The sequence below is a fragment of the Natrix helvetica genome (genome assembly GCF_964273705.1).
Source record: "Natrix helvetica genome assembly, chromosome: 1".
Classification (NCBI taxonomy): Eukaryota; Metazoa; Chordata; class Lepidosauria; order Squamata; family Natricidae; genus Natrix; species Natrix helvetica.
Genome location: NC_138548.1, coordinates 123,434,910 through 123,446,631, shown reverse-complemented (window position 1 = coordinate 123,446,631; position 11,722 = coordinate 123,434,910). Strand labels below are relative to the sequence as shown.

Genomic DNA, 11,722 nt, shown 5'->3' with positions numbered 1-11,722 from the left:
TGCAAAAATGGATTTCTGGCTGAGGTCTGTGGAGAGAATTATAAATTCATACAGAGTAATTGAACACTCTGATTTCTTTGAAGAGTACTAGAATTTAGAGAAAATACATTTTAGCAAGACATTTACATTCTTGCAGACTGAGAAATGTTTCCAGCAATATGGAAGAAGATGACGGTGGATATGAATCCAGTCTTTGTTAATTGACACTACACCCCTATGTAATACTGTGCATGCTCTCCAGTAAAACGCTGTATTGTGTAAAGAACTTTTTTTTAATCAAGAGTCCATAATTTAACAGTGATAACTCATGCTTACCAAGCAAACTGTCCCTTTTTAATTTAGTTTTTAGTTTGGTCTTTTCTTAGTCTGCCCCCTTGGACATTCTGAGTCAACCCAACAGTACTCATACTGCGATAAGGCTTTCCACTTTTTTCCCTTTTTAAAATTCTATCAGAGGGGAATAAACAATGCAGACAAATCAAACCACTGTGACTGAGTTCGTCCTTGTTGGATTCCAGGACTACCCAGAGCTTCAGATTCCCCTCTTCATCATCTTTCTGCTCATCTACCTCACCACTCTGGTGGGAAACATTGGGATAATCATTCTAACAAAAATCGATGCTAGGCTTCACACCCCCATGTACTTTTTTCTTAGAAATCTCTCCATTGTAGACGTTGGTTATTCTACCATCATTGCCCCCAAATTATTGACAACATTTGTGATAGAACATTCAACAATTTCCTTCACAGGATGTGCCACACAATTCTTCTTTTTTGTCATCTTTGTGACCACCGAAACTTTTCTTCTGGCTGTGATGGCTTATGATCGCTTCATGGCAATCTGCTACCCGTTGCTGTATTTTGTTGTCATGTCAAAGAAGCTTTGCACCCTCTTGGTCATATCTACTTACGTGTGTGGCTTTGTAAATTCAATAGCCCAAACCATCATTATTTTTAACTTAAATTTCTGCAACTCAAATACTATTAATCATTTTTTCTGTGATATTCCTCCAATGCTTCAATTGTCCTGTTCAGATACCCACTTTGCTCGCATTGGGCTTTTAACTATGTCCTATATAGTTGGACTGACAACAGTTCTGACTGTTTTGATCTCCTACATTGCCATTGTTATTGCCATCATGAAGATCAACTCTGTCCAGGGAAGATACAAAGCCTTCTCCACCTGTACCTCCCATCTGATCACTGTGACCATTTACTTTGGAACCATCATGTTCATGTACATAGGACCTGGCTCCAATTTCTCATTGGATAAAGACAAAATTGTATCTGTCTTTTATACTCTCATCATCTCCTCACTTAATCCATTCATCTACAGTTTGCGGAACAAGGAAGTGAAAGATGCATTTAGCAGAATGCTAGATAAGGTAAGGTTCCTGAAGTAAAAATAGTATAAATTTAAGTTGCTGTGTGTCAAAGAAGTAAACCATAGTTGCATTTTCTCTGTGAAAGATACTATTGAGCGTTTCATAATATTTTGAATTGGTGAGAAAAGAATTGAAATTGCATATAGGTTACCCAATTAAAAAATAAAGGACAATTCATTTTTAAATTGATCTAAAAGAAGTACAATTGCATTTTATTAAACAAAAAAATAGTCTGAATGTTTTTCTTGTGTAAATGTATGTGTGTAGATAGATAGATAGATAGATAGATAGATAGATAGATAGATAGATAGATAGATAGACAGACTGATAAATATTATAGACAGACACATTGAAGTGTAGAAGAATGTGTGAAAGTCAACGATTTGATCATCAGACAAAGAAGGACACTAGCCACTAGCAATACATATTAATCTTTAAAAAACTGTTTTAGAAATTGTTTTCAAACTAACACTCATCTAAGAGCAGGCCGAAAGAGAATGTTTCTCTCTGTGTGTTCTCCTCCCTTGTCCCCATTTTCTTCACCTCAAAATTATCCTTCTGAAAATGCCTTTTATCTCCAAGAAGGAGACATGTAGACTATAAAGAAAATACAATTGGAAATAATCTATTTAAATTGTTTTTGTAGTTATTCCTTCTTTCTTGGAGAGTCATCCAGGCTTTGTAGGATGAGGTCAAAATGTGGTAGGGACATGAGGAAAACATTTTTGATGTTGGTTTTATATAGAAATGTCAATAAAATCACAGCATGGTAGATTTTAGATTTCCTAGATTGAATTCTGCCTTGTGTTGCCTTTTAAGCTTTTGACATCTCCAGACATCTCCAGAACTCTTGATCAAAATGAATGCTACCAAAAACTGGGCAACCAACAAACTCAGAGGTTCAAAAACTAGAACACGGTTGTAATGATGAGGGCTTCAGCTTCAATCATTTTCATGTGAAGATTGACCACAGAATGCATTAACTACTACTAGACAATGTTAAATGCCTTAATATTATGGAACAGTGACACAGCTGCATTGTTCCTACCTTCTTTTCACATAACCAGGAAGTACAATCTGAAGTCCACCAGCATTTTCAGAAGATTTGATGTTGATTACTCAAGTAAATCAAGAGATATCTCCTCCTGGTGGAAAATCCCTTGGTCTGCTGAAGGAATGGACCTTAAATCTCATGAACAGCTTGTGAGCAGCACCTTTCTGGAAGGCTCAGAATGCTGACATTTGCTAAAATTTTCACAAGATTTGAAGTCCATTGTCCCAGCATGTGGCAGAATTTCTTTTCCCTGGTATAGTTGGAATAAAATCCCTCAGCATGTTGGAAGGGTGGACCTCATATCCAATGGCTCTACCAGCTTCTCCATTGACTTTCTGGAGAAGATGGAAGATAGGATTGCAAATGGTGATCCCATGACCACAGGGCACATGGAAACCAATAGTAAATGCAAAGAGGTTGCCAAGCATATAAAATGTGGCCATTTAACTGCGGGGTGGTGGGGGGAGAGACACAAAATTTTACAACAGCTGGAAATGCTTTATGGGTTATAGAACATCTGTTCCAAAGCCTGATGAAACAGTTGTTCAATGACTACTCATAACACAAGGACTATATTCATGGTGAAATATTAAATACTGGAAGCCAACAACTATTGTTAATTTTCTGACTTGGACAACCTTGGAATAAACATACATATCACCTTTGGTTAGAATAGAATAGAATAGAATAGAATAGAATAGAATAGAATAGAATAACAGAGTTGGAAGGGATCTTGGAGGTCTTCTAGTCCAACCCCCTATCTAGGCAGGAAACCCTACACCACTTCAGACAATTGGCTATCCAAAATCTTCTTAAAAAGCTCCAGTGTTGGAGCATTCACAATTTCTGGAGGCATGTTGTTCCACTGATTAATTGTTCTAATTGTCAGGAAATTTCTCCTCAGTTCTAAGTTGCTTCTCTCCTTGATTAGTTTCCACCCATTGCTTCTTTTTCTACCCTCAGGTGCTTTGGAGAAAAGCTCTTCTTTGTGGCAACCCCTGAGATATTAGAACACTCTGCTATCATGTCTCTCCTGGTCCTTCTTTTCATTAAACTAGAAATACCCACTTCCTGCAACCATTCTTTAGACTGCTAGATGGACAATGTTAGGATTTAAAAATACTAAATCTCTGGAAACAATGATGTCAATTAGAAAGTTATAGAATGGAATGTCTAACACACACACACACACACACACACACACACACACACACACACAAACACAAGATTTTACCCTTTTTCCTATGCCAAATTTATTTTTCCTTGTTATTTTTTATTTCCAAAATTAAAGTACAGACAAAAACTGACACAAAGGGGGAAAAGTATATAGAATAAAATATTAACTATGCACAAAAATGTCCCTCCAGATTGAATACACATTAATATATTTCAGCAAAAATAATTATTAAATTGTTTCAGTTTATCTTCTTTACTTTCCTTTACAATTGTAAGTGGCACCATTCCAAACAAATGCATTTCACCCATCAAAAACATAGGTCTCTATTGGGGATATCTCCATAGCATTTGTTGCTCAATAAATGTTCCTACAAATTGGGACACAATGTCTCTTGACAGCTATCTTCTGGTTAAGGGTCTGCAACCCACAGGCCATGGCCTACTACCAGGCCTTGAGCCTTTTGGAACCGGCTCACAGAAGTGTTGGGCGAGTGTGCGTGCATCCCCACTCATGCGAGTAGCATGCAAACATTTGCACACATGCACCATTTGCATGAGCTGTAGGCCCATGCGCCCGTCACTCACGCAAAAGGAACTGCACACATATGCTTGCCTGCCACTTGTACGAAACCATCCCCTCTCCCCCTCCTGCTGATCTGCAAAGTTGAAAAGGTTGGGGAACTCTGTTCTAATTGCATGTAAGAAATAGCTCTATTCTGCAAACTCCATCAGCTTCCCTGAGAAGGTCCAGTTTGTTAATGCCCCCTTAGCGTTCTCTAGCAAATCTCTAGTTTTCAAGCAAAACTCCTCCTTTTTCAAGTCTGTTAACAACTAATTAATTTCCAAGCCATCCAATTGCACATCTGATTTAACTATCTTTTTAGGATTATTTGAAATCCATACAGTACAAATTCAGCTGTTTTTCATGGCTAAGGCTGAATTAGAACTCTGTCTCCTCATTTCTAGTCCAGCACCTTCGTTGCTACACAAATCAGCGCACCTTGCACCACCATCATCGTCATCATCCAAATGCCAAATAAAAATAATTACAATCCTGTATCCTTGATATGTTGTATGTGTTTCATGTGACCTACAAGGATCTGCAGTTGATTTTTTTATCACACACTCAACCAGATGTTTAGCCTGGATTTGGCATTTTATCCATCATCAAGTCTTTCCCAACCACCTGGGATAGGCAGATGTTGTTCTTCGATGGTGTTAAACGTATCATTGCAGAATTATTATTATTAATTAAATTTGTACGCCATCAGACTCTCAGAAAGATTCTAGGTATCTCACAAAAATATGAAATAAGGATAAAACATGAAAGTTTTAACTTTAAACATAAAATATGGCAAATGCAATGAAGCAAGGACTCTCACCCTCCCTTGCCAAAGGCCTAGCTGTTCAGAATCTTCCATGCTTGCTTTGATCCTCACATCCAGGCAGGGCTGTGCAGTACCTCGGAGACATTCTGCGAAAATGGCTTAGAGCACACACAGGCATCAAATGCAGCACTTTTCTGCAATCTCTTAGAAGTTGTTGCTAGAGAGCTTTCCTAGGTTGCATGGCTGCTCTCTGCACCTGCCCTCTGGTCTCAGGAAAAGATGCAGCCGCTTTGAGGATTGCAGAAAAGTGGTGCATTCGTGTTCTGCAATGCTCCAAAGCATTCTGTTTCCAGTCACAATAAAGCTAAACTGTAGCCTATTTTTGAGAAAGTGCTGTCTTGGCTTTATATAGATTGTTATTTTAATGTTTCATTGTATCATTGATGTTTTATTTGGTTTGTTATTTGCTTGTCATGTGCTTGTTGTTAAAACCTTGGTATTGACTCCATCTTTCCAATAAACAAATAAGTGGTGATGGTTCCTTTAATTTATAGCATCTATAATTCTGCTTCCTAAAAGGGCTTATTTGCTATACTGGGAGGAGGCTCTACCCTTTTACCCATTTAACAAGGAGAAACCAAGGGAATACACAGTAGTATTTTGCCCAATAAAGAAAAAGTCTTTATGCTTCTAAAGATAACTTACTTTTTCCTAATGTGAACTCACTTATGTTATCAGGGGAACATAGTCCCAAAGAATAAATCAGTACCTCTGTGAATCTTGGAAAGAAACCAACTTTACTTTTTGTGATTTTCTCCCTCACTTATGGCACCATCCTGACCTTTAACATCACTGTCATGTCAGTCATATTGCTTGATTGGAATCTACATTGTCCAATGTATTTTTTTTAACTTTTAGGGTTATCTGTCTCAGAAACTTGAACTACCTTTGTCAACTGTCCCCAAACTTCTTTTCATTCTGTTGACTGGCAGACAGTCTATTTCCTTTGTTGGATGTGCCATGCAGATGTTTTGCTTTTGTAGTTTGGGAGCCAACAACTGTTTCCTGTTAATCGCTATGTCTTATGACCGGTATGCAGCAATTTGCTACCCACTTCAGTACCAGGTGTTGATGGAGAAAAGTGTTTGCTTCAAACTAGTAGCTGCATCATGTCTAGCAGGATACTATATATCTCTAATGATTTGCATCCTTATATTCAGGTTGCCTTTTTGTGGGCCAAAAGAAATTCCATATTTTTTCTGTGACATTTCACCTGTGCTGTTCCTGACTTGTACTGATACTTACCTGACTCATCTGGTGGTGGTCTTTTTATGTGCTGCTGTTTTGCTGGGCACAGTCCTGTTGACCTCTGTTTCATACGCCTATATTATTTCTGCTATCCTAAGGATCTCCTCCAGTGTGGGAAGAAAAAAAATGTTCTCCACCTGTGCTTCCGAACTCAAGGGAGGTAGTGTGCTTGCAGGTATCCATCAACCTAAATTGGAAACAGCCTGGGCCCTATGTTTTCTCAAGAATGACTCCAAGAGAAGAGACATTGGCGTGGAAGTGATCCTTAAAGAGCTCAACACAAGGGCATTGTGACGAACTCAAGGGAGAGTCTATATAGATAGAGCCCAAAAATGTTACAGATGCCCCACTGATGTTAAAGGACTGGATGTTCTTAGGACAACTAAGTCTTGTCACCCTCATCCCAATTTCAGGTTCAGGGGAGGGTGCCAAGGGCAAAAGCCCACTCACCCCAGAATAGATTACCACATTCTCAACCTGAGCAACATCCCAAACCAGTATACTACTCCACAGATCATTGCATTGCCTACTGGGAGCTAAGTGGTATAAGTGTGCTGGAACTGAGGATCATCAGTTTCCTATGTATGTACCCAGATGATTGAGAGAAGACAGCATTCATTTGCCCACTGTGGTTCTACAAGTACAATCAGATGTCCCAGGGTTTATTGGGGCCCCAAGCAATGTTCCAGCAATTTATGGAGTAGATAGTCAGAGACATGAACTTTACTGAGGTGTTAGGGTATTTAGCAAACATCATTGTCTTTGCGGAGATTTTAGAACAACATGAAGAGTGACTGGAGAAAGTCCTGATATAAATCCACAAGGAGGGGTTGAAGTTGTGCCCAGAGAAGTGTCAGTTTTGTTAACCTTCTGTCAACTATCTTGGGCATATTGTCTCCAAAGAAGGGATATCAATTGACCCTACCAAGCTTGAGACCATTATAGGGGGCACAAGATTCACCAGAGGACAGAAGAAAGAGCCAAATGAGCCAGGCAAGTGAGACATCCAGTGACCAGAGGGGGCACCAGATGTAGCAGAGGATAGATGAGTTGAGTTGATCTAGATGAGTGACCAAGCAAGTGACCAGAGGTGGTGCTAGACATACCAAAGAACAGTGGAGGTGAGATGACCCAGGTGAGAAGAGGCACATGGACAAGCAACCAGAGCTGCCTGACAGCCAGAGGAAGGGACAGAATGAGAGATATTGAGATGCCAGGCAGGGAAGAAGCTAATTGTCTGGAGAAAGGAATAGAGCTGTGATGGCAAACCTATGGCACGCGTGCCACCTGTCTTCAAATTAATCTAAAAACAGATTTAAATATTAGTATGGCATCCTTCAAAGAAGTATTTCTTCTTGGAAAAAAAAACACTAGAAATCTTGCTGACCAGAACTGTAGTGTACACTGATCAGATATTTTTGAAATGCTCTAAAACTAATTATAAATGTAAATATTATAGTTCACAAATTGGAATTATTTCAGGTGCAGGTGTGATGAATATTGAGGCATTGTAACCAATAGATGGCATTCATTGTTCCATAGAACACTTCCTGCAGAAGAGAAATATTTTTCTGAACTAATTCAGATGTTTGTATGACAGAATTATAAATTGACACAGAGTGTTTGATCACTCTGACTTCTTTAGAGAGTCCTAGGAATTAACAGAAAATACATTTTAGTAAAAACATCTACATTCTTTCACAGAGAGAAATATTTCCTGGAATATGCAAGAAGGTGATTGTAGGTTATGGATCCAATGTTTGTTAATTGACACTAAGCACTTACATACAGCAATACTGGGCATACTGTCCAGTACAATGTTGTGTTTTGAAAAGATAATATTTATCAATAGCCCACAGCACAATACTGAGTACTCATGCTTCCCAAGTAAACTGTCTCTTTTTAGTTTGGGGATTTCATAGTTTCCACAGGACATTTTCAGACAATTCAACAAAAGTCTTATTGCTATAAGGTTTCTCCCTCTCTCTTTTATTCTATTCCCCTCTTCACCATCTTTCTGCTCATCTACCTTATCATACTGGTGGGAAACATTGGGATAATCATTTTAACAAAAATTGATGCTAGACTTCGCACCCCCATGTACTTTTTTCTTAGAAATCTCTCCATTGTAGACATTGGTTATTCTACAGCAATTGCCCCTATTTAATACCGTGTATTAAATACAAACTTCTACAAGATAGTAGAAACAGAGGTGGCTTTGGACTCCCAGATTGGGAGCTATATTACCAGGTGGCGGCCCTAACATAGTTAAAAGACTGGATCCAATTAAAAAATAAAAGAATCCTTATGCTAGAAGGACACGATCTCCAACTAGGCTGGCACGGCTTCCTCTGAGAGGGAAAGACTAAATCCCATTCCTACTTTCAGAGACATATAGTAAGGGATGCTCTGTTTAGGGTCTGGGAAAAAATAAAAAAAACCACTACCTGAAAATCCCAAGCTGGTTATCAACCATGGAGGCAATGACATATCCATATACTATAGACTTTAGGAAAATGGTAAGATATGCAGACCTCTTAGATGAAAAAGGAGAACTAAAATCAGTACAAGATCTGAAAGCACAGGGAATAAATATGGAATGGTGGCCCTACCTACAAATTAAAACAAGATTTTAAAAAGATCGGGAACAATACGGAATATATGAGACACAAGTGGAATTAGATAAAATATTACTAGGAACGGGAGGAAAAATGATCACTAGATTATATAATTTTCTTTTAAAATATAAAATGGAGGAAGAGATGGTAAAGGAGACAATGATTAGCTGGGGAAGAAAATTTGGCCATAATATAGAGTTAGAATAATGGAATATACTGTGGGAAAGAAATTATAAATTTACAACGGCAGTAGCTTACAAAGAAAATCTCTATAAAATGTTTTATAGATGGCATTTGCTTCCAGCGAGATTGGCCAAAATGTACCCAAATTTATCCCCTAATTGTTGGAGATGCAACCACAAGCCTGGAACATTCTATCACATGTGGTGGACGTGCCCCATCACAAGGAAGTTCTGGTGCAAAATTAGGAAGTGGTTAGAAGAAATTTCTGAGCGAAAAATAGAACTCAAACCAGAAGCATTCTTATTAGGACTACTGGATCAAAAAATGGACAAACAATCTCAATACATAATCATACACATACTCACTGCAGCCAGGATTACCTTCACACAAAACTGGAAAAAAATCAATACACCCTCAGATGAAACTACAATCAAGAAAATACTCGAATGCGCAGAAATGGATAAAATAACAATAGAACTAAAAGAAAGAGAAGAATCAGACTTGGAGTATGGAATAAAATGTATAAGTGGCTAGAAAACAGAAGCCAAGACAGAAAATAGAGAATACAAATATATGGAGATATAAATAATGAATACTATTATAAGTGTTAATACTGTGTTTGTTAAATTATAGGACAAGGTTATAGTGAGAGGAAGAAAATGCAGACGGGAGAATTATAAAAGCTAAGAAGGAAAGCCGATAGAAAAAGCTGTAAAATTACTGTATATTGTTATATATGTTCTGTGTTTTGTTTTGTCTTATTGGTTTTTTTCTTTGCTGTGTCTTCCCTATTGTTTTTAAAGATCAAGACATTTAATAAAAATTATTAAAAAAAAGAAAAGAAAATTCCACCATCTCCTTCAGAGGATGCACCACACAATTCTTCTTTTTTTTTGTCCTTGTGACCACTGAAGCTTGGCTTCTGGCTGTGATGGCTTATGATCGCTTCATGGCAATCTGCTACCCATTGTTGTATTTTGTTGTCATGTCGAAGAAGCTTTGCATCCTCATGGCCATAACTGTCTATGCCTGTGGCTCAGTAGTGGGTTTCAAATTTTTTGAGAACCTATTCTGTGGGTGTGTCCTATTTGGTAGGCGTGGCTTGGCAGTCATATGACTGGGCGGGTACTTGACATCCCTCATGCACACTCAGTGACATGACCACCACCCCCAAGCCATGTGGCAATTTTTTGGGGGACTCCTATGAAGGGGGGGGAGAGGGGAAAACCTCCCAAAAATAGATAACTGGAGGATTAAGGGCTGAAATTAGGGAGATCGGAGAAGGCAGGACAGAGAGGAATCCAGTAGAAAGCTATTGCACGCTGGGAAAGAACCTTGGGAGATCGGAGGACAGAGGGGAATCCAGGAGAAAATGTCTGAGCTTGCCGCTGCTGTCTGGTGGATTGTGCCACTGGACCTCTCCATGCTTCTCAGTTCACCAGCTCCACTCCCAGGTATTGGACTTGACACCAAATTGGGCTAGGATAGTGCGGATAAGCGGGCAGGGGAGGGGGAGTGAGTGAGTGACAGGGCTGGGGCAGGCATTCCGGAAGTTACTTCCGGGTCCACTGGTCGAACCTCCTCTCACCGCATCTGTAACTTTCACCATCCGGTTCTTCTGAGTCGGTGCGAACTGGCAGAAACCCACCACTGATTCATACCTACCATCATCTCCTTGCATATTCCAAGTAGCAGGTCTCTCTGCAAAAGAATATAGAGTTCCTGCTAAAATGTACTCTCCATTACAATCTAGAAAGAATTACAGTTACATTACATTACAATCTGCAAAGAAGCTCAGAGTGATCAATCAGTTGAACTGTATGGATGTGCAATTCTCACCCACAGTACTCAGCCAGAAATGAAATCCATCTTGGCAGGAAGTATTCTGTGGAATAATCATTGGTGTCTATTGCCTACTATGTATCAATATTTATTGAACTTGCATCTGAAATAAATTCCAGTTTATGATTCATAATCTTTGCATTTACAACTAGGTTTTGGAGCACTTCAAAATGATTACCATATCTACAGCCCTATCCTGCAGGAGTGATCTATGAACTATTTCTTTTTCCAAGTAGAAATACACTTAAGGTAAACATATATCTAAATCTGCAGTTCAGATTAACTGGATTTTAAAACTGGCAAGACACAGGCAATATTCTGTAATATATTACTCCACTGGCTACAAGATATCTTCATATTCATACGTGAAATTGCAGTCACGTTATTTGAATGTGTGTATATGTTGTCCCTTTGAACATTCACATCTTTGCTATATCATAAATAATATAAATTGACTGAGGAAATACCCTAAGTAATTATTTGGCTCAATGTACAAATATTAAGATATCCCACTATGGTTTCTATTAATAAGCTGGTAGAAAGAAGGAAATCAGTGGTGAGTTTCTGCCGGTTCGCACCAGATCGAGCGTGAATTTCACGGATCCAGTGAGAGGTGGTTCAACCGGAAGTAACTTCTGGAATGCCTGCCCCGGTCCTGTCGCTCACTTGCCCTTGCTGTCCCGTCACAGCTCACTCGTTCCCCCACCCGTCCGCACTAAACTAGGCTAGCCCAGCCCACCGCTCACAAAATTTATTTATTTTTTATTTTATTTTTATATATTTATATATAATTGCTATCATCATACCTCATCCTTCAGATGACTATAG

The 11,722-nt window shown here is 38.8% G+C and overlaps 2 protein-coding genes across 2 annotated transcripts; both read left to right on the top strand.

Moving 5' to 3' along the window:
• Positions 1–467: 467 nt before the first annotated feature.
• LOC309384866 (olfactory receptor 5AR1-like) lies at positions 468–1,403 on the top strand (the record flags this gene model as incomplete). The annotated part of the gene is made up of 1 exon (XM_081938709.1): positions 468–1,403. The coding sequence occupies one exon, from the start codon at positions 468–470 to the stop codon at positions 1,401–1,403; it is 936 nt and encodes a 311-aa protein (XP_081794835.1).
• Positions 1,404–2,381: 978 nt separating this feature from the next.
• On the top strand, positions 2,382–6,545 carry LOC309391472 (olfactory receptor 10K1-like; the record flags this gene model as incomplete). Its single annotated transcript, XM_081951973.1, is given in 4 exon segments — positions 2,382–2,588; positions 5,732–5,845; positions 5,848–5,859; positions 5,862–6,545. Coding segments are annotated over 4 exon segments (1,017 nt in total).
• Positions 6,546–11,722: the final 5,177 nt, after the last annotated feature.